The sequence below is a fragment of the Chiloscyllium plagiosum genome, chromosome 4 (genome assembly GCF_004010195.1).
Source record: "Chiloscyllium plagiosum isolate BGI_BamShark_2017 chromosome 4, ASM401019v2, whole genome shotgun sequence".
In the NCBI taxonomy this organism is placed as follows: domain Eukaryota; kingdom Metazoa; phylum Chordata; class Chondrichthyes; order Orectolobiformes; family Hemiscylliidae; genus Chiloscyllium; species Chiloscyllium plagiosum.
In genome coordinates this window covers 88,776,920-88,802,030 of record NC_057713.1, presented here as the reverse complement: position 1 = coordinate 88,802,030, position 25,111 = coordinate 88,776,920, and the positions used below count along the sequence as shown (strand labels likewise).

Sequence of the window (25,111 nt, the reverse complement as noted above, 5' to 3'; positions counted from 1 at the left end):
AAAATGAACCATTTACTGAGAAGGGGAAATTGGGCAGAAAAGCTTGTGTGTTAATAATGAAACCTGATTTTCATTGATTCACCTTGGCTGACAGTTAGTGAAGGGAAGGTAAAGGAAAAATATTGCCACATCAGAAATAGTGGGACAGGCAATTTTTTAACCTAATGGAGAGTTTGTCCAGATTCAGGTTTCAGTACATTGATGAAGGCTGGATGGGTAAAATTACTTGTTGACAATAGCATTTATTATATTCGGCCTATTTGTTCAAATGGATATAAAATCACACAAGCCGTTATTTGTATGTACCTATGATCACTTCATTTTTCACAATTATCTCAGGTAATCCTTTACTTCCTTGTGCCTTAAGAGAGAAATCTACCATTTTATCTCTGAATTTTGTATTTTAGATTTAAAAATATTAGGCAAGAGTGAATTATTTCCTTTGTTGATGAAAGAATGAGTATCTAGAGGATTGGGAAATACACCTCAGGCACCATCTGAAAAAAAACTAAAAGGAATGCCTTTATTTCTAGGTTAGAAAAGAAGAACTCCATTTTGTTAGCTGCTTTAAACAAAAGACCCAGAAAAAATGAGTCAAGAGGAAGGTATTGCACTTTTCAATTGAAGCGTATTGGCGAATGAACATAGCACTTTTCATGATATTGGTACATACCAAAGCATTTTACAGTCAACATAATACTTATCTATACTTATGTGAAGTCTTTGCTTTAATTTCATGTTTTCAGTCAAGTACATTTTAAAATTGTGTTAAATCCACAAATACTTGCTTGTTGAGGTCCTGGAGATTTCCATGATTGCAGAGGAAGGAAGTACAGGTTGTTCTACTATAACATGACAGTCGTGTTTCTCTGCAACCAGATGCTATAGAAAATTGCGCTGTGGAAACCCACTATAGAAAATCACTTTGTAGAAGACCGCTCATAGAAAATCGCTATATCCCTTCAGTAGAAATTTTGTGCTGTCCAAACAACGTCCATAATTCGTCAATCGTGTTATAGCCAATTCACACTAACGAAACGTGCTTTGTAGCAGAATAACCTGTATGTGCTCTAGTTATGAATTTTGTCAATGAGCAGAAACATATTTTAAGTGTCCACCTGATCAAGACCACTCACGATCTTTTATGTTTAAATTAAGTCATCTCTTCTAAACTCCAGAGGAGACAGGCCTAGCCTGTCTAGCCTTTACCCACCAGGCAAACTGTTCATTCCAGCCATTAGCGTGGTACATGTTCTTTAGCTGAAACTAAGGTAAAAGGTGACCATCATGACCAACTACACTAAATGCAATCTGTCATTTTGGAAGATGTTAGTATTACGTTGAAACTTTTCTTTAGAAAAGCTGTGGTAAGGAGGGAATGTGTCGTAGGAGGGCCTTATACAAGAGCCGAATGGCACAATCCCCCGAATTATCAAGCAGCTTCTGGAATAAGATAAAGACTTTAATCTAGAAAGCCAACAAATTTGAGTTTTCCATTAGTATTTTAGGTGCGTTTCACTTTTGCCGTAGTTACTCTTAAAATCACCTCATAGATTGTAGGATTTGCCATTGAAATCCTCCCAGCGCTGTAACAATAATTCCAAATCATTTACTCAAGAGGTACCATTGGTTTGATCACTGAATTTTGTGGGCATTCAATATTTTGCTCGTCTCACTTTCATGAGATGTAAGGAGGAATATCAGCAACATGTCCACAGTCATCTTTTGATCTTTTTATTCTGATGAAATGGAATTCATAAGTGGAGGTAGCAAAGAGTGAGCATGAACACCAGCATGGATCATTTGGGTTGAATGGCCTTTTTTCTCTGCTGGGCATTTGTGGAAATATACCCAAAACCTGGCTTAGTACTAATACTCTGTATTGACCAAATTTAAAGTAATAGTGAAAAGCTTATTTTAAATTCTATTTCATTTTTACCCCAGCAGGAATCTCACTCTTATTGTTTGGTGACTTAATTTCAACTTAATTTCTGGTGATGTGACTGGGCAGAAAACAAGCAAAATGCAAGCCTCATTGATACACAGTTGAACTGTATTAAAATGCTGTGGTTCATTGTAATAATAATGTGTGTATTAAGGGATAATTGTGGAACTGTGATGGATAAGTAAGAGTTAAGATCCACATGCTTATATTTGATGTCCAGCCGTTGCTGGAGTGCTTGAGCGCTCATCAGAATTGCAACTCCCACCAGTGGGACCCGAAAGGCAGCATGGATAATGTAGTCCCCACTGTATGCTGGAGGAAGTGAGCAAATCAGGAAAGTTGTGTGGAGAGAAACACAATTAATGTCTAGAGTTTGAGCTAACTATTGTTCAGAACTGAAAGGGTCTGAAAAATGCTTGTTTCTGTTGTAGACAGAGGGGGAGGGGGTGTGAGAGTGAAAGGAACATATGATGGTGCCTGGAATGTAAACCAGAGTGTAGCAGGTTTAAGGTGAGATGGGGCAAGATTTAAAAGGAAACTAAGGGGTAACTTTTTCATGCAGAGGGTGATGCATGCATGGAATGAGCTGCCAGAGGAAGTGGTGGAGGTGGGTATAATTACAACATTTAAAAGACATCTGGATGGGTACATGACTAGGAATGGTTTAGAGGGACATGGGCCAAATACTGGTAAATGGGACTAGATTAGTTTGGATGTCTAGTCGATATGGATGAGTTTGACTGAAGGGTCAGCTCCCGTGCTGTATGACTCTAAAAGGTACTGAGTGTGCATGATCTAATTCAATGGTGAAACAGGCTCAAAGGATCGAGTAGCCCACTCCTGTTCCTCTTTTGGTCTAAGGTTGGTTCCAAACCTTGTTGTCATTATTAAACTATTCCCCTCTACCAAAAACAGTTCTCCAGATTCCACAAGTGGCAGCAGTAATGCAAGTGGAAGGGCTTGTCATTCTAAGGCAAAACAGTTCAACCACGATGAAGCTGACCTTTGCTTTGCTAAAGGTAAGCCTTTCTTACTTAGTTTGCATGCTTTGTATTAATGTAAGAATCGTTCCCAAACACTAGGGTTAACCATGTGGACAGGAATTACATTTTACAGCCCAGTCACGTACAGAATCAGTTTTAATGTGAGTTGTGCTGCATTTAATATAATAGCCTGCGTCCCTTTCTATACTTCTGTCTTAAGATCCAAATCCCATCAGATTACCTGGGATCAGTGGTATGCTTCCCTGAGGGTGCATTTACCAACTTCCAATTGATCATCAAGCACTAGAAGTAAAACAATGTCATTGTTACAGATACTCAATTTCCTTAGCAACTTATATCTGTAGGACATCTTTGAACGAAAGTAGTGTTCTAAAGTGCTGCACTAGAACATTATAAGACAAATTATGACACTGAGCCACATAAGGAAATAATTAGAGTGATGTCCAAAAAACCTCATTCAAAGTTAGGTTTTGAGGTGTGACTTAAATGTGGAAAGCAGGATAGATTTAAGGAGGATATCCCAGAGTTAGAATTTAAGCAACTGAAGGCATGTTCACTAATAAGGTGGGGGAGCAGAAGCAGGCCATCCAACCCATTGAGTCTTTTCTGCCATTCAGTGAGATCATGGCTGATCTGATTATCTGCAATTCCACCTTCCCGCCTTTTCCATATAACCCTGGACTGAAACTAGACCTAGACTAATAGATGGATTTTCAATCAGTCTCCGTCTTGAATACGTTTGATGACTCAGCCTCAACAGCCTTCTGGGGTAAAGAATTCCATACACAAAAACTAAAATTGCTGGAGAAACTCAGCAAGTCTGGCAGCATCTATGGAGAGAAAGAGAAAGGAAAGTCAAAGTTTCATGTTCGATGACCCTCCTGCATCAGAGTTTCACCGATTCACTACCCTCTGAGAAAAGAAGTTCCTCCTCAGTGGTGGAGCAGTTAAGGTTGGAGAAGTCTAAGGGGCTAGAATAAAAAGAGCCCAGATGTTTTGGAGGGTTATGAGGCTGGAGGAAACTACAAAGATAAGGAGTGGCAAGACCATGGAGGGATTCAAAAATAAGGATGAAATCTTTAGATCAGGATGTTGTTTTGACTCGGTGCCAATACAAGTCAGTTAGCACAGGATTAATGGGTGAGCAGGACTTGCTGTGAGTAAAGACAAAGAAGGGCAGCAGAGGTTTGAATGACCTAAAGTTTATGGAGGGTACAGCTTAGGTGATGAGCCAGGAGCAGTGCAGCCTCCTGAGGTCCATGTGCAGCAATGACTTCCAGAATCGGCACTGATTGCCATGCATGGAACTCTGGAGCTGAATACAGCTTAGAGGGAACGCTAGCTAGACGTGCATTGAAATAGTTGAGTGTAGAGACAACAGAACCCTGAATAGGGATTTCAGCAGTAGAGAAACTGAGATAAGGACAAAGTCATGGGATGTTACAGAGACAGAAATGAATTAGTCATGACATGAATAAGAGGTCAGAAGCTCACCTGACACCAAGGATGCAAGCTATCTATCTTGATCTCTGACTATTGACAGGGAGCGGGATAGAATGGATAGTTAGGGAACTGAGTTTGGGAACTGAGCAGTGATCCAAAACAATAGCCTTTCTGCTCTGTAGTACTGAATGTTGAATAAGCAATCTGATGGTTTAGCAACGGTGGAGGATTCAAGAGAGGTGATGGTAAGGTTGAGCTGGCTGTCTTCAGTGTACACGTAGCAATTAACATTATATGGAGGAGTGATGAGGCAGGAGCAGGATAAGGGGGTGATTTTCGAGTTGTTCCATAAGTGGGAGGTTGAGAGAGGTGAGAGTTAGATTGTCAGGGATGTGTGGAGGGTGAGAGAGATGGTCACAGCTGATGAGCTTTTATTTCCCAAGATTCTTTCTACTATCCCTAAATACTTTTGCATTGAGTGGGTTTTCATAACCCTGATTGGTTCATCTTGCAGTGCCCCTAATTGGCCATTCAATTAAGATACTCCAAATGGTGGATTCCAAGGAGGTACAGCCTGGCATCACAGCTTACCTCCCAGGAATGGGGGGAATAATTGCAGGAATGGATTAATATAAGTTAAACACAAATCCTTAGCTTGGCCCTGGTCCCCACTCCCTTCCCTAATGATCAAGACTTGGAGCCTAATCTGGTGCTCTCGAGCCCTGTTCTTAAATAAAAAGGGAAAATAAATGCATTAGCCTGGCATTTCCCTGCTCAAGTTGGACAGCATGCGATGATTTTATAGCATATTCCATCTGTCTTGCACGATTCCAATCCGAAACAATGCAAATAACAGAACCTGCTCTTGAGGAGGCCTATTGTCTCTTCCGTGAGTCTAGATTAGAGTGGTGCTGGATTCCTGATGAAGGGCTTTTGCCCAAAATGTCGATTTTACTGATCCTCGGATGCTGCCTGAACTGCTGTGCTTTTCCAGCACCACTCTAATCTAGACTCTGGTTTCCAGCATCTGCAGTCATTGTTTTTACCTATTGTCTCTTCCATGTTGCCCCTGATGGAAGAATGGGCTGCATCACATCTTCACTTGGCCTTAGTCGGGAGGTTGTGTAATGGAGTCATCAGCTATTAGTAACAGAGGGTAGCCCTTTTCTCCCATTAACCTTCTTTGTGAGGCATTCAGCCCTTTAAATGAAGTAGGACATGAGAGTTCCCAGGGTTAGAGGCACCATTGCAACAGCGAAGATACCTGGTGCAGATTTCTGGGGTGTGCTGCAAATGACTTGTACATTGATGGACTGGAATAATTTTCTGTTCATGAAGTCAACCAGATTATGATGTGACCTTGCAAATCTGATGTGTATACTGTATGCCATGCCCTGCACCTGGGAGAAGCCAGCTATATTGGCAAAGTCTACTGCCTGGGATGCGGGATTGAATTTGTAACTAGGAAACAAAGTGAAGTGGTGTGACTTGTCACAAACTGCAGTAACAGTCTTGATATAGTTTGTGGTTTAAAGATTAAGAGATCCTCCACAGGGCCCTCGTGGTTCCTGCAAAGCAGCCAATTTTATTAAAATTTTCACACAGCTGTCACTGTGATGGCTTCAGGCTATTCGTTCAGCTGCAGCAGTCGGATGGTTCTGTGATAGTGACCCAGGACATCCTGTGTCTGTGCTGACACTGCACCTCAGCTGGAGACAATGGTATAGAGAAAGATAGATTCTGTGCCTTGAGTACCTTCTCTCCATCCCAGGGGTACATTCAGCTGCGACTTCATGTGTAGCTGTATGGCATCCTCCAGAGGTTGCAGCTGTTCCTGAGCATATTTGTGCATCCGCAATTTTTTAATGCCTTCATTGCACTGTAGCAACAGTGACGATAGCCCCTGATATAGCTGGATCCACAGGTCCTCCGTGGATCCATAGAAACAGAGCGTGGCATTATAGAAAGCACAGCTGTCATCTTGATAGCCACTGGGATAGAATGGTCACCACCCTTTCAGGTTTCAATTCCTGCTCTAGTAGATGACACAGTATTGTGATGGTGGGACCATCCTTAGCCTAGAGACAATACACCTCACTCCTCTAGAGGAAATTACATCAAGGATATTGGACTTCTGGCCTCCTGTTGCTCCTCTACATCCTGAGGGCCCCTTCAACTGTGATCTTTTTTCATGTGGAGGCTATTCCACGTCTGTTGGAGATCTCTGGTAACGCCTTTGTTTCTCCTCCATTTCTCCATGCTTTCAAAGCACCAAGGCCACAGAGACACAACCCTTGCTGTGGCCAGATCTATTGGTCATGGCTCCAATGAACCTACTTGGGGAATTTCTGAAGCCGAACAGTTTGTATTAATATAAGCAATCTGTATTCACATCATACACAAGTATCACATTTCAGCACAATTCTTCGAACAGTGGGGTGTGTAGGAAATCCACTGCATGCCCTCGCAATTGTCTTTGGAGTTATGTGATCATTTTAAGGTCATCTGTGATTATTTGTATTTCTCAGATGACTGTGATCAAGCTGTAATGACTAATTACAAGGTGATGATTGCTTGTGACCAGGATTTACAGATATTTTCTAATCAGCCTGTTTAGAGATGTTATGTTACAGTTGGGGCTTGAACCTTGGCCTCTGAGCTCAGATGTAAGGACACTACCACTCTGCCACAAGACTCGGCAGAGCTGATTACTGCATTCATTTCATTAGTGGGATACAATGTTTACAGATGACTTCAACCTTTACTATGTGCCTGATTAATCCAATGGGCCTCTCATTGCTTACCAGTAGATTCCACATGTTCAGACAGAGAAACAAAAATTACTCCTGTCCAGCCCTGGTGTTATTGCAGCTATTTTTCTTTTCATTTCCATTGTGCATTAACGATTCAAATGAGAATGGAAGACAGAATAGATTGCTTTTCACAAAGTGAGTGCAGGCTCAACCTGGTAGTCAAGGGGACACCCACCACTAATTCTTTCATGTGTCATTCATCTTTGCCTCCCTCTGACACCTTCAGTTCTGACATTCCCATCCTACTATTTCTTTTACAGTGTCATCTGCTAACATTATCCTCCGAAACCAGCTACAGATAAGCCATGCCAGCCATCGTATGATGCAGGCCAATGTCAATGTATGCTAGTGGGACTCTCACCATTATTAGCAATCACCATCTTGCCATTCAAATATTGGATGGAAAATTTTCTCAACATCAAGATTTTTCTGTTGTCACCACATATTTCCCAGCTGGCTCTCAATTACCCATGTTGTTCAGGGGCTGGGAAAATTCAGTCCAAACTCCAGTTTTTAATTCTCAACAGTTGACATGGAATATCTTATGATTAGAAAACCATCAAACCCGCCACAGTCTGGTGTTATCTGCACGGTTTTTGTTAGTCTACACTGGGAACCATGAACAATGTACTATTTTGTCAATGATGTGATTGATATCATGTATTAGAAGCTTGAGTTCACATTGCGTTCTGTTTACAATATCAAAAACAAAGGCTAAGATCCCCAAAGTTGTTTTTTTTTTGTCATGAGTTGTTTGGGTTTTTGAGTTTGATTAATAGGAGTCTAAATGCCATGGAGTAGAATTTAAAAGCAGTATGGGATGATACTGTGTCAGCAATTGAGAATTGTGTTGAGCAGTATTCGGAGTTGGCTCCCAAAGTAGTACTGAGATATGTAGGATTGAGCAAAAATTCCTATCATCTGAAATACTGGACAAGACCATGATCATTTCTAATAGCAAAATACTGGACAAAAGCCTCAGCTCAGGCAGCAACAACTACATACAGAGCCAGTCTGGGACTATTGTTCAACCTTGAATTCACATACCTCCACAGAAGAGAACAATCAATTAGACCTAACACTCTAGACTGAAACTAACCTACAAAAACCCAGACATTTTGAAACCTATACAGATACCGGACATTTGACTCCAATCAAATATATTCACATTTAATCTTGACGGTCAGGAAGCCAATTGATCTCAAAGTGAACACCAGTAACAGAATGGCAAGTGAAGATAAGAGGCCCTGATCTCACCTGAAAGCTATTCCCCACAGCTATCTCCAGAGGAGGGATCCTAAACAGCTATCTCCCCGAGAACAATTCCTCGGCAGCTATTCTCCAGGATGCTTTCCAAACAGCAATCCCAGAAGAAGAATTTCAATAGCTATTTCCAAGAGTTACCTTCAGAAGGAGGACCCAACAGCAATTCTGAAACCTACTGACACAGTCCTGTTCCGTACGAGGGGAGCTGACCACGGCCAGCAGATCTAAGAACTGACAATCTCTAAAAACCACCAACCTGACTGACACCACAAGGCGCCGGACACATCCTAGGGTGAAAGCCAGCTTGTAAAACCAAAGTAAGGAAATTCAGAACACATTCGACCACATCAGCGGACTCCACCCAGACTGAAGGCCTACATCGTCCAAAGTCTTCATCAAGGCATCAGGTACAGTTAGCTGACAGCCACCAGTACTTCAAAATTGTGTTTATCCCCAGTGGTGAGCTTAAACTCCTGAGACCTCAGAGTATCCAACCTAGCTAGCAGGGAGGGGAAGGTGGGTAGTGACAGAGCAGAGAACCCCAGGGTAGCAAATGTAATGAAAGCGTCTGTGATTAAAACTACTGTTTAGCTTCTAATAGTGTTTAACCCATGTTTAATTTGGAAGTGTGTTTAATTACTGTATAGTTGTGTTAATTTCAGTTCTATTGCATTTGCCTTTATTTCTTGTATTATACATTTTTTGTATTTAATAAACGCAGAGGTTCTTTTGCCCTGAAACACCTGCCTACTGCCTTCTTTATTTTACTTTCCTAAATAAGTCAGTATCAGAATCAGGATCTGGGAGTAATTTGAACCTCCTAAAAATCAATAAATTATTGATAGCAAACCAGAACCCAACAGATAAGAGCCCACATTTCTGAGACCACTGGAGATAGACCCTTTTGGAAGATTAATTCTGGGTTGTTGATTTTTGGGGAGTGGAATCTTGTTATCAGGGGCATTGGGTAAACTATTCTTGCCTTTGGATGTTGGGGTGGGTATTGAAGATGATTGTGTAATCAGGAGAGTACTGGGAATGTAGTCATCTGCTTGCAAGATCGAAGAATGGCAAAGAGAGGAGAGAAATCTTGGAAGACACAAGGCCTTGGAAGGTTGATATGCAGGACTGAATATTGTTGGGAATTTGTATTATTGGTGAAAAATTCAGGAGAGAGGAGAATGTCAAATCTTGTAATGGGACCAGGATCTTGAACCTTTTGCTGATGCCTTATTTGGTACTAATGTGGCACACGTTTCCAGATGCTTCTGAATGCAGAAACTTTCTATGACAGAACCAACTCTCAATGGCTAAGAAAGTGGAAAAGGCATGTGTAGATTCAAATTTTTATTGCTGCAGCTCCACCTGAAACTTGGCTCCTATCCAGAGATGTTGTCAGCACTCAGAGTCATAGAGATGTACAGCACGGAAACGGACCTTTCTTTGATCCAAGTCATCCATGCCGACCAGATATCCCAACCCAATCTAGTCCCACCTGCCAGCACCCGGCCCATATCCCTCCAAACCCATCTTATTCATATACCCATCCAAATGCCTCTTCAATGTTGCAATTGTACTCCCGCAAATCTCTAGAAGGTCATCCCTCAGCCTCCGACGCTCCAGGGAAAACAACCCCAGCATATTCACCCTCTCCCTATAACTCAAATCCTCCAACCCTGGCAACATCCTTTCTGTCCATGTGTGCCAGCTCGTGCCTTCCCTTCCCAGGTGGTTGGTGGTATTCTTGCAACAGATCAGCATGACAACCTGCACTTTTTAAAATGATTTAATTTTTTTTCAGGTACTCTGCAACATTTAAAAATGGGAAACAAACGTAATCAGAAACCAGAAGTAGATCACTTAGAATCTAAGGAATATGTCAGCAGCCAGTATCAAATTGGCAGCAGTTCTCAACTAGACATTTATTCGGTTTGCAACAAGAAAGATGAACACTACTTAGAAACTGAAACAGTTGGCACGGCTTCAGAGATATCCCAGGTTGGCACTCATTGCCTTCATGAAAAGATTACCTTTTGTATACTAAAAGCTGATGTTTTTGTTTATTTCTGTAAATAATTTGCAGAACAAAATGGTAGATGGCTTAATGCTGTGATCTTGCTTTGATAGAATATGAACTGGTCACCAATTATATTCTGCATTTTACAGGAGGTGGATGGGTTATGATGGAGTTGGGTAGTGAGTGTTGAACGTGACAAGGGGAGAAACATGATTGCCTTGCTGATCCAATGTCTAGGTTGATTCCAGAATTCTAATGATGCGCATGAATTGTCTCCTTCCTACTTGGTCCATTTTTTTTAACCAGAACCAAAGCTGGTTTCACATACAGTCACCAACTTCTTTTTACAGAGTGAAAATTAAAAATGTCTTTTTCACCCTTTCTGTAATGAGGTAAATTAGACAAAGGAGAGCTAGTGGATGTGATTTGTTTGAATTTCCAGAGGCCTTTCACATGGTGCTGACCAGGGGCTGCTAATTTATATAAGAGTCCATAGTGTTGGAGCAAGGTACTGGCATGGAAAAAGGATTGGCTGACTGGCAGAAGGCAGACAGTATGTGTACAGGGGTCTTTCCTGGGGTGACAGCTGGTGACTAATGGAGTACCACAGCAGCCAATGCTGCGACCACAACTATTCATGTTATACATTAAATTTCTGGATGAAGGAACTGAGGACATTGTTGCTAGTTTTACAAATGGCAGAAAGATCATTGGAGGGACAGGTAGTGCTGAGGAAGTGTGGCAGTTGCAGAACGACCTGGACATGCTAGGCAAGCATGCAAAAAAGTGACAGATGGAATACAATGTGACAAAGTGTGAGGTTTTACATTTTGATAGCAAGAATAGAGGTATGGACTGTTTTCTAAACCGGGAAAGGCTTTGGAAATCTGAAGGGCAAAGGGACTTGGGCATCCTAGTTCCGTTGGTGGTTAGAAAAGCAAATGTCTTCTAACCTTTTTGAAATTAATACAAAAGCAGAGATATACTGCTGAGCCTGTGTAAGGTTCTAGTCAGACTGTATTTTGAACATTGTGAGTAGTTTTGGGCTCCGTGACTAAGGAATGATGTGCTGGCATTGAATGGAGTCCAGAGGAGGTTTACAAGAATGATTTCGGGGATGAAGGGATTATCATATGTGGAGCTATTGAGGACTTTGGTTCTGTACTCAATAGAATTTAGAAGGATGAAAGGGGATCTGATTGCAACTTGCAGGATTCAGAGAAGCCTGGATAGAATGGATGTGGAAATGATATTTCCACTAATGGGAGGGACTAGGAGCCCAGGGGTACAGCGTCAGTGACGGGACAACACTTTTGAACTGAAATGCAGAAGAATTTCTTCAGCTAGAGGGTTATGTCTTTGTGGAACCCATTGCCACAGAGGGCCGTGGATGTCAAGTCATTCAGCATATTTCAGACAGAGATAGGTTCTTGATTAGTGAGGGGATCAAGGGTTATGAGGTTGAGAAACCTATCAGCTATGATTGAGTCTGCTCCGCCATTCAATGTGCTGATTGGCTTAATTCTGCTCCTTTATCTTATGTAACTATCAAGGGACTTGGCCCTTTGAGAAGTTGATGTGTAAACTCAAGGTCAGGTCTTGCTTGGAAAGTAAAGATATGTTAACAATGAACACCAGAATGCAAATCAACGAACAACTTCAGAAAATTTAAGTGACATGTGAACTGCAAATTTCCAGAGTTTGCTGGTTGATTTACATGTCTCACAAATGACATTTAGTTTTAGCATCTTTCTTAATTTCAAGAAGTTGCTGCATTTGCACATCAATTGTCCATTAAACTCACCACAATGTAAACAAAGATTGATTTGATCATTATTAGTGGGTCTCCAGCTCAGAAACTGAACAGTTTTTGCTGTGGATTCTCACTCATTCAAGATCTGAATTAACCTCAGAGATTTTAAAACTGTCAGCTTTAAAAAAAAGTTTTTCCCTTCTATTTATTTTCTTTTTAATTCCAATCTTTGTTAACTCTGTATGTTTCTCTTTCTGTATCTGATCTGACTCTAATCCTCCAGCTAACAATTTTTTCTCGATCCTTAAATCTTATCAGTCAAAGAAGAACACTGAAGGTCCCACCATTCACTCTGTTCCCAAAACCATGTCACCCTCAATATACCATTCTAAGCTCTCACTCCCTGCACATCTCCGAGAATAAACAATTGAGTTAAAAATTGAGGCAAGAAGCCTCAATGTGAGATGTGCCATTCCATTTTTCTTTCCATCTGCAACCTTACTATTCTGAGTCCTTTTGTATTCTAGTCTGGATCTCTTTGAAAATAACCGTGGGCGGCACGGTGGCACAGTGGATAGCACTGCTGCCTCACAGCGCCAGAGACCCGGGTTCAATTCCCGCCTCAGGCGACTGACTGTGTGGAGTTTGCACATTCTCCCCATGTCTGTGTGGGTTTCCTCCGGTTGCTCCGGTTCCTCCCACAGTCCAAAGATGTGCAGGTCAGGTGAATTGGCCATGCTAAATTGTCCATAGTGTTAGGTAAGGGGTAAATGTAGGGGTATGGGTGGTTGCGCTTCGGCGGGTCGGTGTGGACTTGTTGGGCCGAAGGGCCTGTTTCCACGCTGTAAAGTAATTAAAAAACTTTTCTGTGATTTGCCAGTATCTTTCAATCTTTCTTTTTACTTAGTTTTTGGGGATGGTTTTCTGTTGACACCCTACACATCGACTTACTAAGACATTTTCACAAAAGACAACACTACCCACAGTTCAGTACATTAATGAAACTCCTCCATTTTGGACTGGGGCTTCATCTTCAACATGGACTGAAACCACACAGGCTAAATAATAGTCTGACCACAAATAAAATTAAGCAGTAATCACTAAACATACTGCCCTGTGTCACTCTGTTTACACCTATCTTGGGAAATAAAGTAAAAATTATTCCCATTAATTTTAATCGTGTGTAAGTTTATTTCTAGGACTTTGACTGCGGTGGATTGGATATTTTGAAGCTCTACTGAGTTGTCTTTTGGCATATTGATACCATTCTGTTTTACTTTGCATTCAGGATGATGTGGATGTGAACTGCGATGGTGAAAAGGATGGAACAAATTGCAATGCCAGTTATTATGGTAAGGACAAATTAGTGGAATCTGATGAAACTAAGCTAGCTTTTTCTGAGATTTATATAAGCAAACGCTGTGAAGATTATTAAGAGATTTCATAGAGTGAACATGGAGAAACTTGAGAGACCCAAACAGGCAGTCTTTAATGTATGATAGTCATCAACAGGCCAATTGAAGAATTTAGGAGCAATTTTTCTATAAAACTGTCATGTAAATGCATATAAAATTGAATCAGATTGTACTACTGCAAATATTCAAAAATATTATTTTATATTTTGAGTTATACTTGCATAATAGGTGTTTAATTGAGCTTTCAGATGGTGAAACCAGAACTATGGTGAATTGTTTCAGAGTATTACAGAAAGTTAAGTATTTATGGCAGTAGGGATGTACTGTTCATAGAGGTGAGAAATGCAGAGATTCAGCTAAATTTAATGCCAGAACATCATTTGAACTTTATTTATCTGTTTCTAATGCAGTAAGACAGGCTGGAGATCTGATGGAAGGGGACGAGGTTGGATGGCAAAGAAGCAGGAAGGAGTGATTGTTTTGAGAGGTGGGGATGGCGATGATGGTAGTGAAATAGTTTTGAAGAGATTGTGGGTCAGTGAGGGGAAAATATGGCGTGGGGAATTTTTAAATTGCAGGAAGGTCAGATTGTAGAGGTAGGCAGTGGGCTTCAGGAGAGGAGCTGGCTTACTTGGAGAGCTGCCGTGGGAATCATTCCCACACCAGTTGACCCATTAGCAGTGCTGGAAAAGCACTTAATTGTGTTTCCTCATTATTCTTGTCTCCCTTCAACTTCCAGATTTCCTGAACCCTCAAAAACTCATAACTACTATGTCTAAAAATATTGAGCCATACAGACTTGTTGGATTACTTAAATAACTGAGCTACTTCTCAACAACCAGTTAGTACAACCCCAATCTTCCTCTGTTAAATTTGAAAGGGGGTTCATTTTAAGCTGGGTTGGGCTCAGAGTTTTCAAACTCTGTCTTATCCTGCTCATGTCTAGGCTGTCAGACCTTTACAAGGCTGAGTTAGATGTTGATTAAAAAAGGAGTCGAAGATTGTGAGGGGATCAGAAAGGAACGTGGAGTTGGGGTTACAATCAGATAAACCATAATCCTATCAAATGGTAGAGCCTTGCTCACAGTGCTGAATGGCCTGCATGTACTGCTAAGTTCAGTGTTTCTCTTCTGCCTGTTATGGGAAGCTGGAAGTGTAGTTTAAAAAGAAGCCAATACTAATTGATATTGGATATTCCATGTTTTCTTTGTTTTCTGTATTGATTCGTAGATAGCAGCATCGCTAAATCTGTCCCCAAGGAAGATATCTTGGATAAAGAGGCAACGATTGGCATTGAAGATGAGGTCAGCTAAAAGTACTGAATGAACAGTACAAGTTTTTTTTTTCCGATGGATTTGTTTTAACTGTAGTTGCTTATTTTAATGATGAGGTTATCGCTTGGCATTATTTACCAAAGAATTTGAACAATTACATAAGAAGGGTTACTCCTATAGGCGTACATAAACCTTCTCTCTACTATATAAAGTAAATGTTCTCTTTAGTGAAAGAAACTATCCTTCAAGCAAGTCCATACCATAATTTAAAATTTCTCTAGTGCTTGCAAACTTCCCAGATTATCCATGACAAGTGTAGAGCTAGAGGAAAACAAATTGTTGTTGCCCTGTGCCTGGCAAAGTTTTACATTCCTGAGCCTGAATAACCTGTCTCAATCAGGTCTGTTATACTATACATAGTAAGCTTACAATATTTAATATATCTCACGGCATTTAAAGGGAATGTATTTGGTAGAAAGAAGTGGCATTTCAAATCATTGTCACAATTAAGCAGCAGCTTTGGTGAAACTTCAGTTTGTTGGTGCAACTTTAGGGATATTGTTTGCAGGTAGAAGGTTGCCAATATTAACATTGCACATTGGACCATATAAAATATAAGATATAATGAATGTAAGATGGTTATGTTTAAAACTGTTTTCTTTAATTCAAGGTGAAATGGAATAGCAATGTGTAAAATTTGATGTCCTGCTAGTTCTGCCTGGAGATAAGTCCATGTGTGACCTGATAGTTATGTGAATGGGGTTCAGCTCAAAGCCTATTAATTTAATACCTTGGGACAAGATAAAGCAGCTGTCCTTACCGCTTGCAGATGGTCAAATTATCAGAGACAGACTGAAAGCAGATTCTGCAATGCCAGGCAGAAGAAAGTATTGCTTTTCACTTAATCACCAAATGGAGTGCTGGTGAGGACAGAACCCCTGTATGAGGAATTGAAGCTTGTTGTGGAGAATTGAAGACCCAAGAATCGGGAGTGGATGTGCTGTTGGCAGTCCATTCACTTCTGTTCAGAATATTGAGCTAAGGGGACTGTGCTTAAATGGACACTGAATGTTTCACCCTGCTTGGGTGGCAGAATAGAGTCTGTTAGATGAGTGGGAAACATTTGGGGTTTAAAATACAAGACTGCATATCTGCTGAGAATTTGCTGTAATCTACAATCATGGCATTGGGTTTTCAGTTGTGTGAAGAGATTACTGAGGAATACCATCTATATAGTTTTAGTGTATTAGTTCTCTACTAATAATGTTTAACCAACTTTGATTTTAATTTTTTGCAGTAAAAGTCTTAACTTGAAATCTCCTGTCATTCGTTAAATTGTTCACTAGAAAATTAATATCTCTATAACTTATCAGTATGTTAGCGCAGATGAAATGATATCATTCCGAGCCCAGAGTGCGGTTCAACAATCGGTAACGTTTATTGCTACAATAACGCCGGCGGAGACCAACCGAGGTCCGAATTTCGGCTGTTCTGCTGTTCCTGCGTGCAGCTACATATTATATACCTTTAGTTGCCAGAATGTGTGGAATTTGAGGATGAATGAGATGATAGTTCCCCATCATCACTGGAGTAGGTGCAAATAGTATGTTTCCTGCCATCCCAGGAGAGTTGCAGGGCACGCACAATAGGGTGCTAATTGGTTTATGTAAAACGGGTCCGGGTATTATCTGCTTGTCTCTCTCTCTGTGAGGACAGGGGCTAGCACCCCCCTTTGTTCCCTTGGGGTGTTGGTGTGTATTGGTCTGTCTGTTCCTGTCTGGTGGATGCCTGTCCTTTGTGTCAGGTTGGTTCTGTATCGATGGGTATGGGTGTGTTTCAGTCAGTCTCTTGATGTGATTAGGAGATAGGTTTCCATATTAATTAATTCCTGAGTTTTGGGCTATGAGTCATGGGTAGTGTTGGTCTAGTGTGGATTTGATGTGTCCTCTGTCTCCTATCTCCCGGTCACGTGGGCGGACCGGCAGCTGCTGAGTTCTGTGGGTTTAAAACTGCGACTGCTGTTTAAAACACAAAATGAATTGTTGTGGTTCTGTTCGCCGAGCTGGAAGTTTTTGTTGCAAACGTTTCGTCCCCTGGCTAGGCGACATCATCAGTGCTTGGAAGCCTCCTGCGAAGCACTTCTTTGATGTTTCCTCTGGTGTTTATAGTGGTCTGTCCCTGCCGCTTCCGGTTGTCCGTTTCAGCTGTCCGCTGTAGTGGACAAACGAAGCTGCATCAGGACACTATTCAGAAGGGCCACAACACACTGCAGTACACCAGAACTGCAAAAAGAAGAAGAGGAACACCTATACAAGGTATTCGCCAAAAACGGATACCCGCGCAACTTCATCAACAGATGCCTAAGAGAAAGACCACAGAACGAGGACATACCACAACCAAAAGGACTAGCCACACTACCATACATCAGGAGCATCTCGGAACTGACAGCCAGACTACTGCGACCCCTAGGACTCATAACGGCACACTAACCAACAGCCACGCTCAGACAACAACTCACCAGAAATCAACAAACACATCGACCTGGACCCAATTTACCAACCACTACAGAGGACAGGTGAAACTGACAACCGGAAGCGGCAGGGACAGACCACGATAAACACCGGAGGAAACATCAAAGAAGCGCTTCGCAGGAGGCTCCCAAGCACTGATGATGTCGCCTAGCCAGGGGACGAAACGTTTGCAACAAAAACTTCCAGCTCGGCGAACAGAACCACAACAACGAGCACCCGAGCTACAAATCTTCACACAAACTTTGAACAAAATGAATTCTTATAGTTTCCTGATGTAGGCATAGTCCTGTGGCAAAAGCAGGGCAGCTCTGATGTCCGCTTGCAAGTATTTTTGAGGATTGAACAAAGGTATGAGGAAGAAATATGTTGCTGTTCACAGGCCTTCGAATTCTTATCATCCAAATCCATTTTGCAGTGAACACACTTCGCAGCAAAAGCTTATTCACTTTGTGCAACTCCTTACCATGAAGATTGTTATTGAAACATTTGATTTGGACAATTGTCCTAAGTAAGGAAAGCACCAGAAGCAGAGTTTTCAAATGGGTCATGCAAGTCTGGAGTAGAGGACTTGTATTCTGCAGCGAGGAACAGGCAGTACGGTTTGATTTGGCAATCAAAAGTGCAGAGGTATTGACTGAAGAGCAGCAAACATAGACAGAAATTAAACCTAGTATTTTGCTGTAGACCCAGTAGAAGATTGGAACTCCGTAATTACTGTTGCTGAAATTTTCTGGTTTTATGTTTTAATGTTGAAATGTTATGACGTTAATCATCATTTAATTTTCTCTTTGGGGTGTGGAAGGTTGGTAAAGTGAAACTAACAGCAGAATAATAGATCAATAAATGCACAAATGAGACATTTTTAGGTATGAATTACTATCACAGTGTAATGTACAAGTTAGCTCTCTTTGCACTAAAGATTGGAAAGAGAAAGGAAGGTGAAGAGAAATTGCCAAGCTACTGATTTACTGTCTATACTCGTGTAAAAGTAGAATATTTTTAGATTATTTTTCAAGATTAAGTTTATGGGGTTGTCTATTACTTGGATATTGCTTTCTAGGAGCTGAAATTCATGCTACAGTTCAAATTACCATATCATTAGCAGAAGCCCAATTGATCTCCAAACGAATAAAGGAAAAAAACCACAACGAATTAGAGTAATATGACTGTATTCCGCAGGTGCTACAGGGGAACTGAGTTTAGCTAAGCTGCACACAAGGGGAGGTTTGTCACTTGACTCTGACCTGATGCGTCTTAAATTTTCACACCAAATTGGTGTGAATTGTACGTCAAAACATATAATAGACAAAAAAGAAAATTCATTTCCTCATAGTAACATGACTCTCAAATGTTGATCTGTTATCTGTGAAGAACTAGGGTTGACCTTTACATGAGATATATGGAAAATTCCAGGATTCCAGAACTAGGGTCGACTCTGACATGAGATCAACTTTTACCCAAGTATAAACGGTAGTTGTTACTGAGCTGAAGAATTTTGCTTATAAAATCCAAGGCCCAGGATATTTCACATTATTCAGCATTTGTTGCCCATTTCTAATGGACTTTGAAGTTGCTAAAGATGGCTGGACCTGAGGACCTTCTGGAATCTGTCTATTCTAGTTGGTTAGAATAATTCAGCATTTGCCTGTCTAAGGCCTCTGGTTCCAACTTGTGGAACTGAGAACATAATATTCTACCCAGGCCTATTGTCCTCCAATTCCAACCTAAAACTATTTGTCAAAGCACCCTAATTCCCATATTGAAAGGGGCTGATCAAGAAAACAGGTGTATATTTTATACCTGATAGTTGACCTCTCTAAATATACCCAGCCCAGGGAAATGAGATCATTCCAATGCAGTTACTGTCCACTAAACCTTAGGTAATTGAATGGAAGGTTTCTCCCTTTCCCCCATTAACAGCATTCTGATCTGGAGGGCGGGCTAGAGTTTCATTCCCGGGCCTTATTAAGATTGCATGAATTCTCCCTGGAACCAGTGCAAAATGTGCTTTTGTGTGGCTGCATAATTCAGCTAGTCTGTACAATTTAAAGCTAGCTTTGCATCTCTGAGGGAAGGCACCTTTTGGCTAATTCAGGTGCTACAACAATTGAGGCTGTGCTGTGCAGGATGAAGAATGAGTTACAGTGCGACAGGTTAGCTTGTGCTCGAAGCTACTCCTGTGCCAGTCCAGGGTGTGTTGGTGGAGGGGAGGGGAACAGTGGTGTGATCTGTGCACAGGAGACTAGAGTAGGCTCCAGCCAAACTGTACAGAAGCAATGGGACCAGATAGTTATGGTGGTTAATGTCAAAACTCAAACCCGAGGATTACAATGCAGTTTCACAAAACTTTAATGATCTTATGGCTGATCAAGATTAGTAAATTTGTCTTTAAAATACTATATACTACCAATTAAATGGGCAATAAGTGCTAGCCCAGCCAATGACATAGAATCCCTACAGTGCAGAAAGAGGCCTGTCGAGTCTGCACCAACCCTCTGAAGAGCATCCCATTCAGATGCAGCCTTCCCACATTTACCACAGCTAATCCATTTAACCTGCATATCCCTATGCAGTATACCAAAGCCAATCCACCTATCCTGCACATCTTTGGACTGTGGGAGGAAACCAGACCACCCTATGGAAACCATGCGGACAGGGAGAGAACGCAAAATTGCAAATTAATTGCATGAGTTTAAAAAGAGCTGAACCACCAGTCTCAGTTACTGCTCAATGCATGAGATGGAATTACTAACAGTCTTTATCAATTGTGAATTATATGTTATATTAACCATTCATATCATCGTCTCATTTTTAGCATTGGTGGAAATCTGACACCCACTTCTGTCAGCATACAGAGAATGGCAGCTACTCGACCATCAAAGCCATAGGTTGAACTCACACACCTCCACTTCCCTTGTAGTACAAGTTGACGCATTACTGAGCACAGCAGTATGTGATGAGCACAGTCATGGAGGAACCTATGGCTTCTGTTAAATAGCCATGAAGCCATAGCTGGAGGCTGGTCTGAAGTCGTTGGGGATGATGGTATCTTTCAAACATAATCCTCCTAATCTCATTTCACTTTCCCTTCATTCCTACAACTCTGAGTGAAGGGCACCTTTCATCCTAGAAAGCTAGTGACATTTTGAAGTGGCTGTCTATATCTCATAGCCTATGCAGGCCCTTAATTGACAAGACAAGTGATGTAAAGCTGGTGTAGTCTATGGGTTGTATTTAATAGGGGGGAAAAAACATGTTTCTTTGCAAAGAGTTGCAATACATCTTTGGATTGTGTGATACGAGGATTTTTAAAAATTCACTTCTAAGATGTGGGCATTGCTGGCTGGGCCAGCATCTGTTACCTATCCCTCGTTACCAATGAGAAGGTGATAGAGAGTTACCACCTTGAACCACTGCGATCCATTTGGTGTAAGTGCCATTAAGAAAGAATGATTAGTGTTTGCCCATTCCACATTGCCATATAATCAAGCCAATGTGCTAACTCAAAATTTAGGATTAGGGAGTGGTGGTCAGCTGCAGGAAACAAGAAACTTAAGACTGTACAAAATATGGTGAGAGGAGATTAGTCAAGAGTTCCAAAAATACTGACAAATTTAGCAGTGAAGATATACTAAATAAGCCTACTTCTCAGTTGTCCAGTAACTGTTATATTTGCTTCCAAACAATCATTATCGGTCACGGTTTATTTCCTCAATTAACTTGGGTGCATAATTAATGTTTTACAGGATGTGAATGCACACAAACCTAACCCAGGAGAGGACAATAAATATACTGAAGATTACTGCCAGACAAAAGCTGTTACATTGTGTAATCAAAAGCAGGACAAGGTAAAAAAAACAGATTAATATTGGCTTTCTGAAAGGAAACATTTACACAAAGTAATTTATGCTGTACTGAAAATTTGTGACCAATTTGAACATATGGCTGTAATATGTTTAAAATGCTCTTCATTAGCTACAAATTTAACATGATGCAGCACCTTCTGTAACTTTGAGTATATAAATCATCCTATTGTATAAACATCTTTTATTTGAGAATTTAGATAAAGTAATTTTGTGCATGAGTCAACCTTATAAAACCTTCCATTTATAATACTTTACTTCCAGCCATATCAGATGTGCAGCCCTGTTTTCATTTCATTGCTGAAATTTATTTCCTTACTCCTTGTGGTTGCATCCTACTTTACTTTTGCTCCTGAAGCAGATGTGTGTGGATAGTGCAGTGGAGTGTTCACAATAACAAATTTATCCAACAGCATATATCCATGAGCTATGTTGTGCCACAAAATATTTAAACACAGCATACAGTTGTTCCCCAGATTCAACTTGAAAATAGCACGGAATGGTAACACAACCGCATTGTTCATAAAACTATGGTAGAAACAAAGTAATATTTTGTCTTTATTCATGTTAGCACAAAGGGTATAAAGTGAAGTATTTTATATTCATTTCTATTTCTATTTTGTTAAGACTAGCAGAGGAAAATGCATCCCAAGGTTTTTCATCTTTCCGATAAATTTGAAAATTCTAGATCTTCAACAGATTTAATGGATTATTGAGTTTTTATAGTTCCTGGAATATTATATGATTGCATAAATGACCATAACACATTTTCACTTACTGTCAGTATTCTATAAATTTAATAATGGAACTCATTTTCAGGCAGTGAAGTTGAAATATAATCAAGGGAAATCGTCTGATGAGTTCAATTTGCTTGCAACCGAAAATATAAGGCTCCACACTTATGTGAACGACCTCCAATACAAGGTATTCTGTATCATGAAGGTTATGTTAATGTTTAATTCTGTGCTGATAACTGGTGTTTCTTCCGGCAGTAGAACAGTGTTAGGTTTTACTTCAGCTTGTGTCAAGATGCACCTCCTAGATAACAGTGCTGAATTTATTTCTCTGAGAAATGTTTTTTTAGCATTCTGATAAAACTTCAGGTTAAAAGCATGTGAGAAATTTGGAGGAACAGTTGGACTCCTGATTTGTCCTCTTAGCATCTTGGGTTTTGCATTGGGAGTGTTAAAGCAAATGCAAACACCATGGCATATTATTTTTGTGGTTTTAAATTTAAGAACTGTTTTAAAAACCGAGAATTGCTGCGTGGTTTGAAAGAAAGTAATCTGTAACGACTGTGAACACTTCTCGTACAGTTGTGATTTATTACAACTTTTGCAGAACTGGAGGCAAGAGGTTGTGTACAGATGGAGCTTTAGTTGGCAACAAGAAGCTGATTGTCGTTGATAAATGGTCACTAGTCTACAAACAGAAGGCCTTTGGCTACTAACAATCTCTGACTGGTACTCAAGTAATTGAACTGTTGTGGGGGGGTGTGTGTGGGATGTGGGGTGCAGGTGCGCGGGATCAAGGTAGTGAGGAGCTACCAGGCCTTTACCAATGAGAAACTCAATCTCTCCATTCTCTGCAGTAAACTACTTTTAAAACTAAAAAAAAAAGTTTATTTTTCTTTCAGGAGCTCCAATTTTTAAATTAAGAAGCATACTTAGAAGCATAATTGTATAACTGAAACACCATCTTCTTGCAAACAAGTGGAAGTATCCGAAGAAGGATGACTAAGAAGTAGCATTCTGACCAGCACAAGAATCATAAGAATTATCTTTGGCAAGTTTTGAACAGGACCCACAGGACTGCTTTGTTTAGTTCTTCTCTCCCTATATTGGATAGCTTGGCTACGGGTGTAACCTCCTGTAACATAAATCTTCAGGGTGTGCAACATTTAAAAGGCATTTGGATGGGTATATGAATAGGAAGGGTTTGGAGGGATATGGGCCAAGTGCTGGCAGGTGGGACTAGATTGGTCTGGGATATCTGGTCGGCATGGACGGGTTGGACTGAAGGGTCTGTTTCCATGCTGTACATCTCTATGACTAATACCAGGTAATGTCAGGGCTTATACTTTGCAGTATTAGTATCTTCAGCCATTACTTGATATCATGAAATGCATTGAATTGGTTGAAAATGGGCTACTGTGATGCTGAGGTCCTTTGGAGAAAGTTGGGATGGTTTGTCCACTTGGAGTTTTTGGCTAAAGATGGATGCAAGTGCATCAGCCTTATCTTGCAAAGAACACGTATGTAGGTCATATTTCCAAAGAGCGGCGGATTGTATCACACAGCATGTATCATTTTGGCTCTTTGAATAAGTAAAGTACCAACCGTTCCAAACAAGTCCGTATTTGCAAAACTCACAACGCAGTGTCTAACATGAGATACTGATTCTGCAATGAGATGTTTCCTGGATAATCTTGAATGTGCAGGAATTACACTGAGAACCAATTTAAGATTTTCGACTGGGCTTGTAATGTGACACACTTGCATCTACTGGGATCTATGTACATAGAGCCATGTCTTTGCAGATGGACAGAAAATGTTACAGGCACTGCACATGTTTTAACTTTACAAAGTACATAGAACAATACAGCACAGAACAGGCCCTTCGATGTGACACACTTGCATCTACTGGGATCTATGTACATAGAGCCATGTCTTTGCAGATGGACAGAAAATGTTACAGGCACTGCACATGTTTTAACTTTACAAAGTACATAGAACAATACAGCACAGAACAGGCCCTTCGACCCATGATGTTGTGCCGAACATTTGTCCTAGCTTAAGCACCTATCCATGTACCTATCCAATTGCCGCTTAAAGGTCGCCAATGATTCTGACTCTGCCACTCCCACAGGCAGCGCATTCCATGCCCACACCACTCTCTGGGTAAAGAACCTACCCCTGACATCTCCCCATACCTTCCACTCAATTACTACCTCATCAGTCTACACTTGATCCATGCTATCAAGCAGCACTTGCTTAACAATAAACTGGTCATTGATGCTTAGTTTGGGAGAAAGCTCTCCATTAATTGGAGTCATACCTGGCACAAAAAATGATGTTTATTGTTCTTGGAGATCAGTTATTTCAGCTCCAGGGCATCTGTGCAGGAGTTCCTCAGGTTAGTGTCCTTAGCCTAACCATCTTTAGCTGCTTCATCGTAACGCATCCATCATTAGATCAGAAGACAGGATGCACTGACGATCCAACTGTACACACTTGGAAATACTGCGTACAGTTCTGGCCACCGCATTATAGGAAGGATGTCGAAGCTTTGGAAAGGATTCAGGGTAGATTTACGAGAATGTTGCCTGGTATGGAGGGAAGGTCTTGTGAGGAAAGGCTGAAGGACTTGAGGCTGTTTTTGTTAGAGAGAAGGTTGAGAGGTGACTTAATTGAGACATAAGATTATCAGAGGGTTAGATATGGTGGTCAGTGAGAGCCTTTTTCCTCAGATGGAGATGGCTAGCATGAGGGGACATAGCTTTAAACTGAGGGGTGATAGATATAGGACAGGTGGCAGAGGTAGTTTCCTTACTCAGAGTAGTATGGGCATGGAATGCACTGCCTGTAATAGTAGTGGACTTGCCAACTTTAATGGTAGTCAAGTGGTCATTGGATAAACATATGGATGAAAATGGAATAGAGTAGGATAGACAGACTTCAGCTTGGTTCCACAGGTCAGCACAACATCGAGGGCCAAAGGGCCTTTACTTCGCTGTATGTTCTATATTCGAAACAACTTTTAGCACCATTTCCAACTCTTCAGCTAC

General features: G+C 40.9%; 1 protein-coding gene across 4 annotated transcripts in view; it reads left to right on the top strand.

The window, feature by feature from the left end:
• The window catches only part of LOC122549185 (cancer-associated gene 1 protein homolog), an 87,499-nt gene extending 64,246 nt beyond the window's left edge, over positions 1 to 23,253 (top strand). Inside the window, exons 12-19 of one of the 4 annotated variants that reach the window (XM_043688569.1) lie at positions 534 to 605; positions 2,861 to 2,964; positions 10,273 to 10,469; positions 13,530 to 13,593; positions 14,887 to 14,960; positions 21,208 to 21,309; positions 22,144 to 22,248; positions 22,961 to 23,253. In XM_043688569.1, the coding sequence (XP_043544504.1) occupies positions 534 to 605; positions 2,861 to 2,964; positions 10,273 to 10,469; positions 13,530 to 13,593; positions 14,887 to 14,960; positions 21,208 to 21,309; positions 22,144 to 22,248; positions 22,961 to 22,981 (739 nt within the window). In that variant the 3' untranslated portion in view covers positions 22,982 to 23,253. Of the gene's footprint in view, positions 1 to 533; positions 606 to 2,860; positions 2,965 to 7,465; positions 9,046 to 10,272; positions 10,470 to 13,529; positions 13,594 to 14,886; positions 14,961 to 21,207; positions 21,310 to 22,143; positions 22,249 to 22,960 lie in introns of those variants that run through there. The other 3 variants (XM_043688572.1, XM_043688570.1, XM_043688571.1) reach the window with 3 other exon arrangements.
• The last annotated feature ends 1,858 nt before the right edge of the window (positions 23,254 to 25,111 follow it).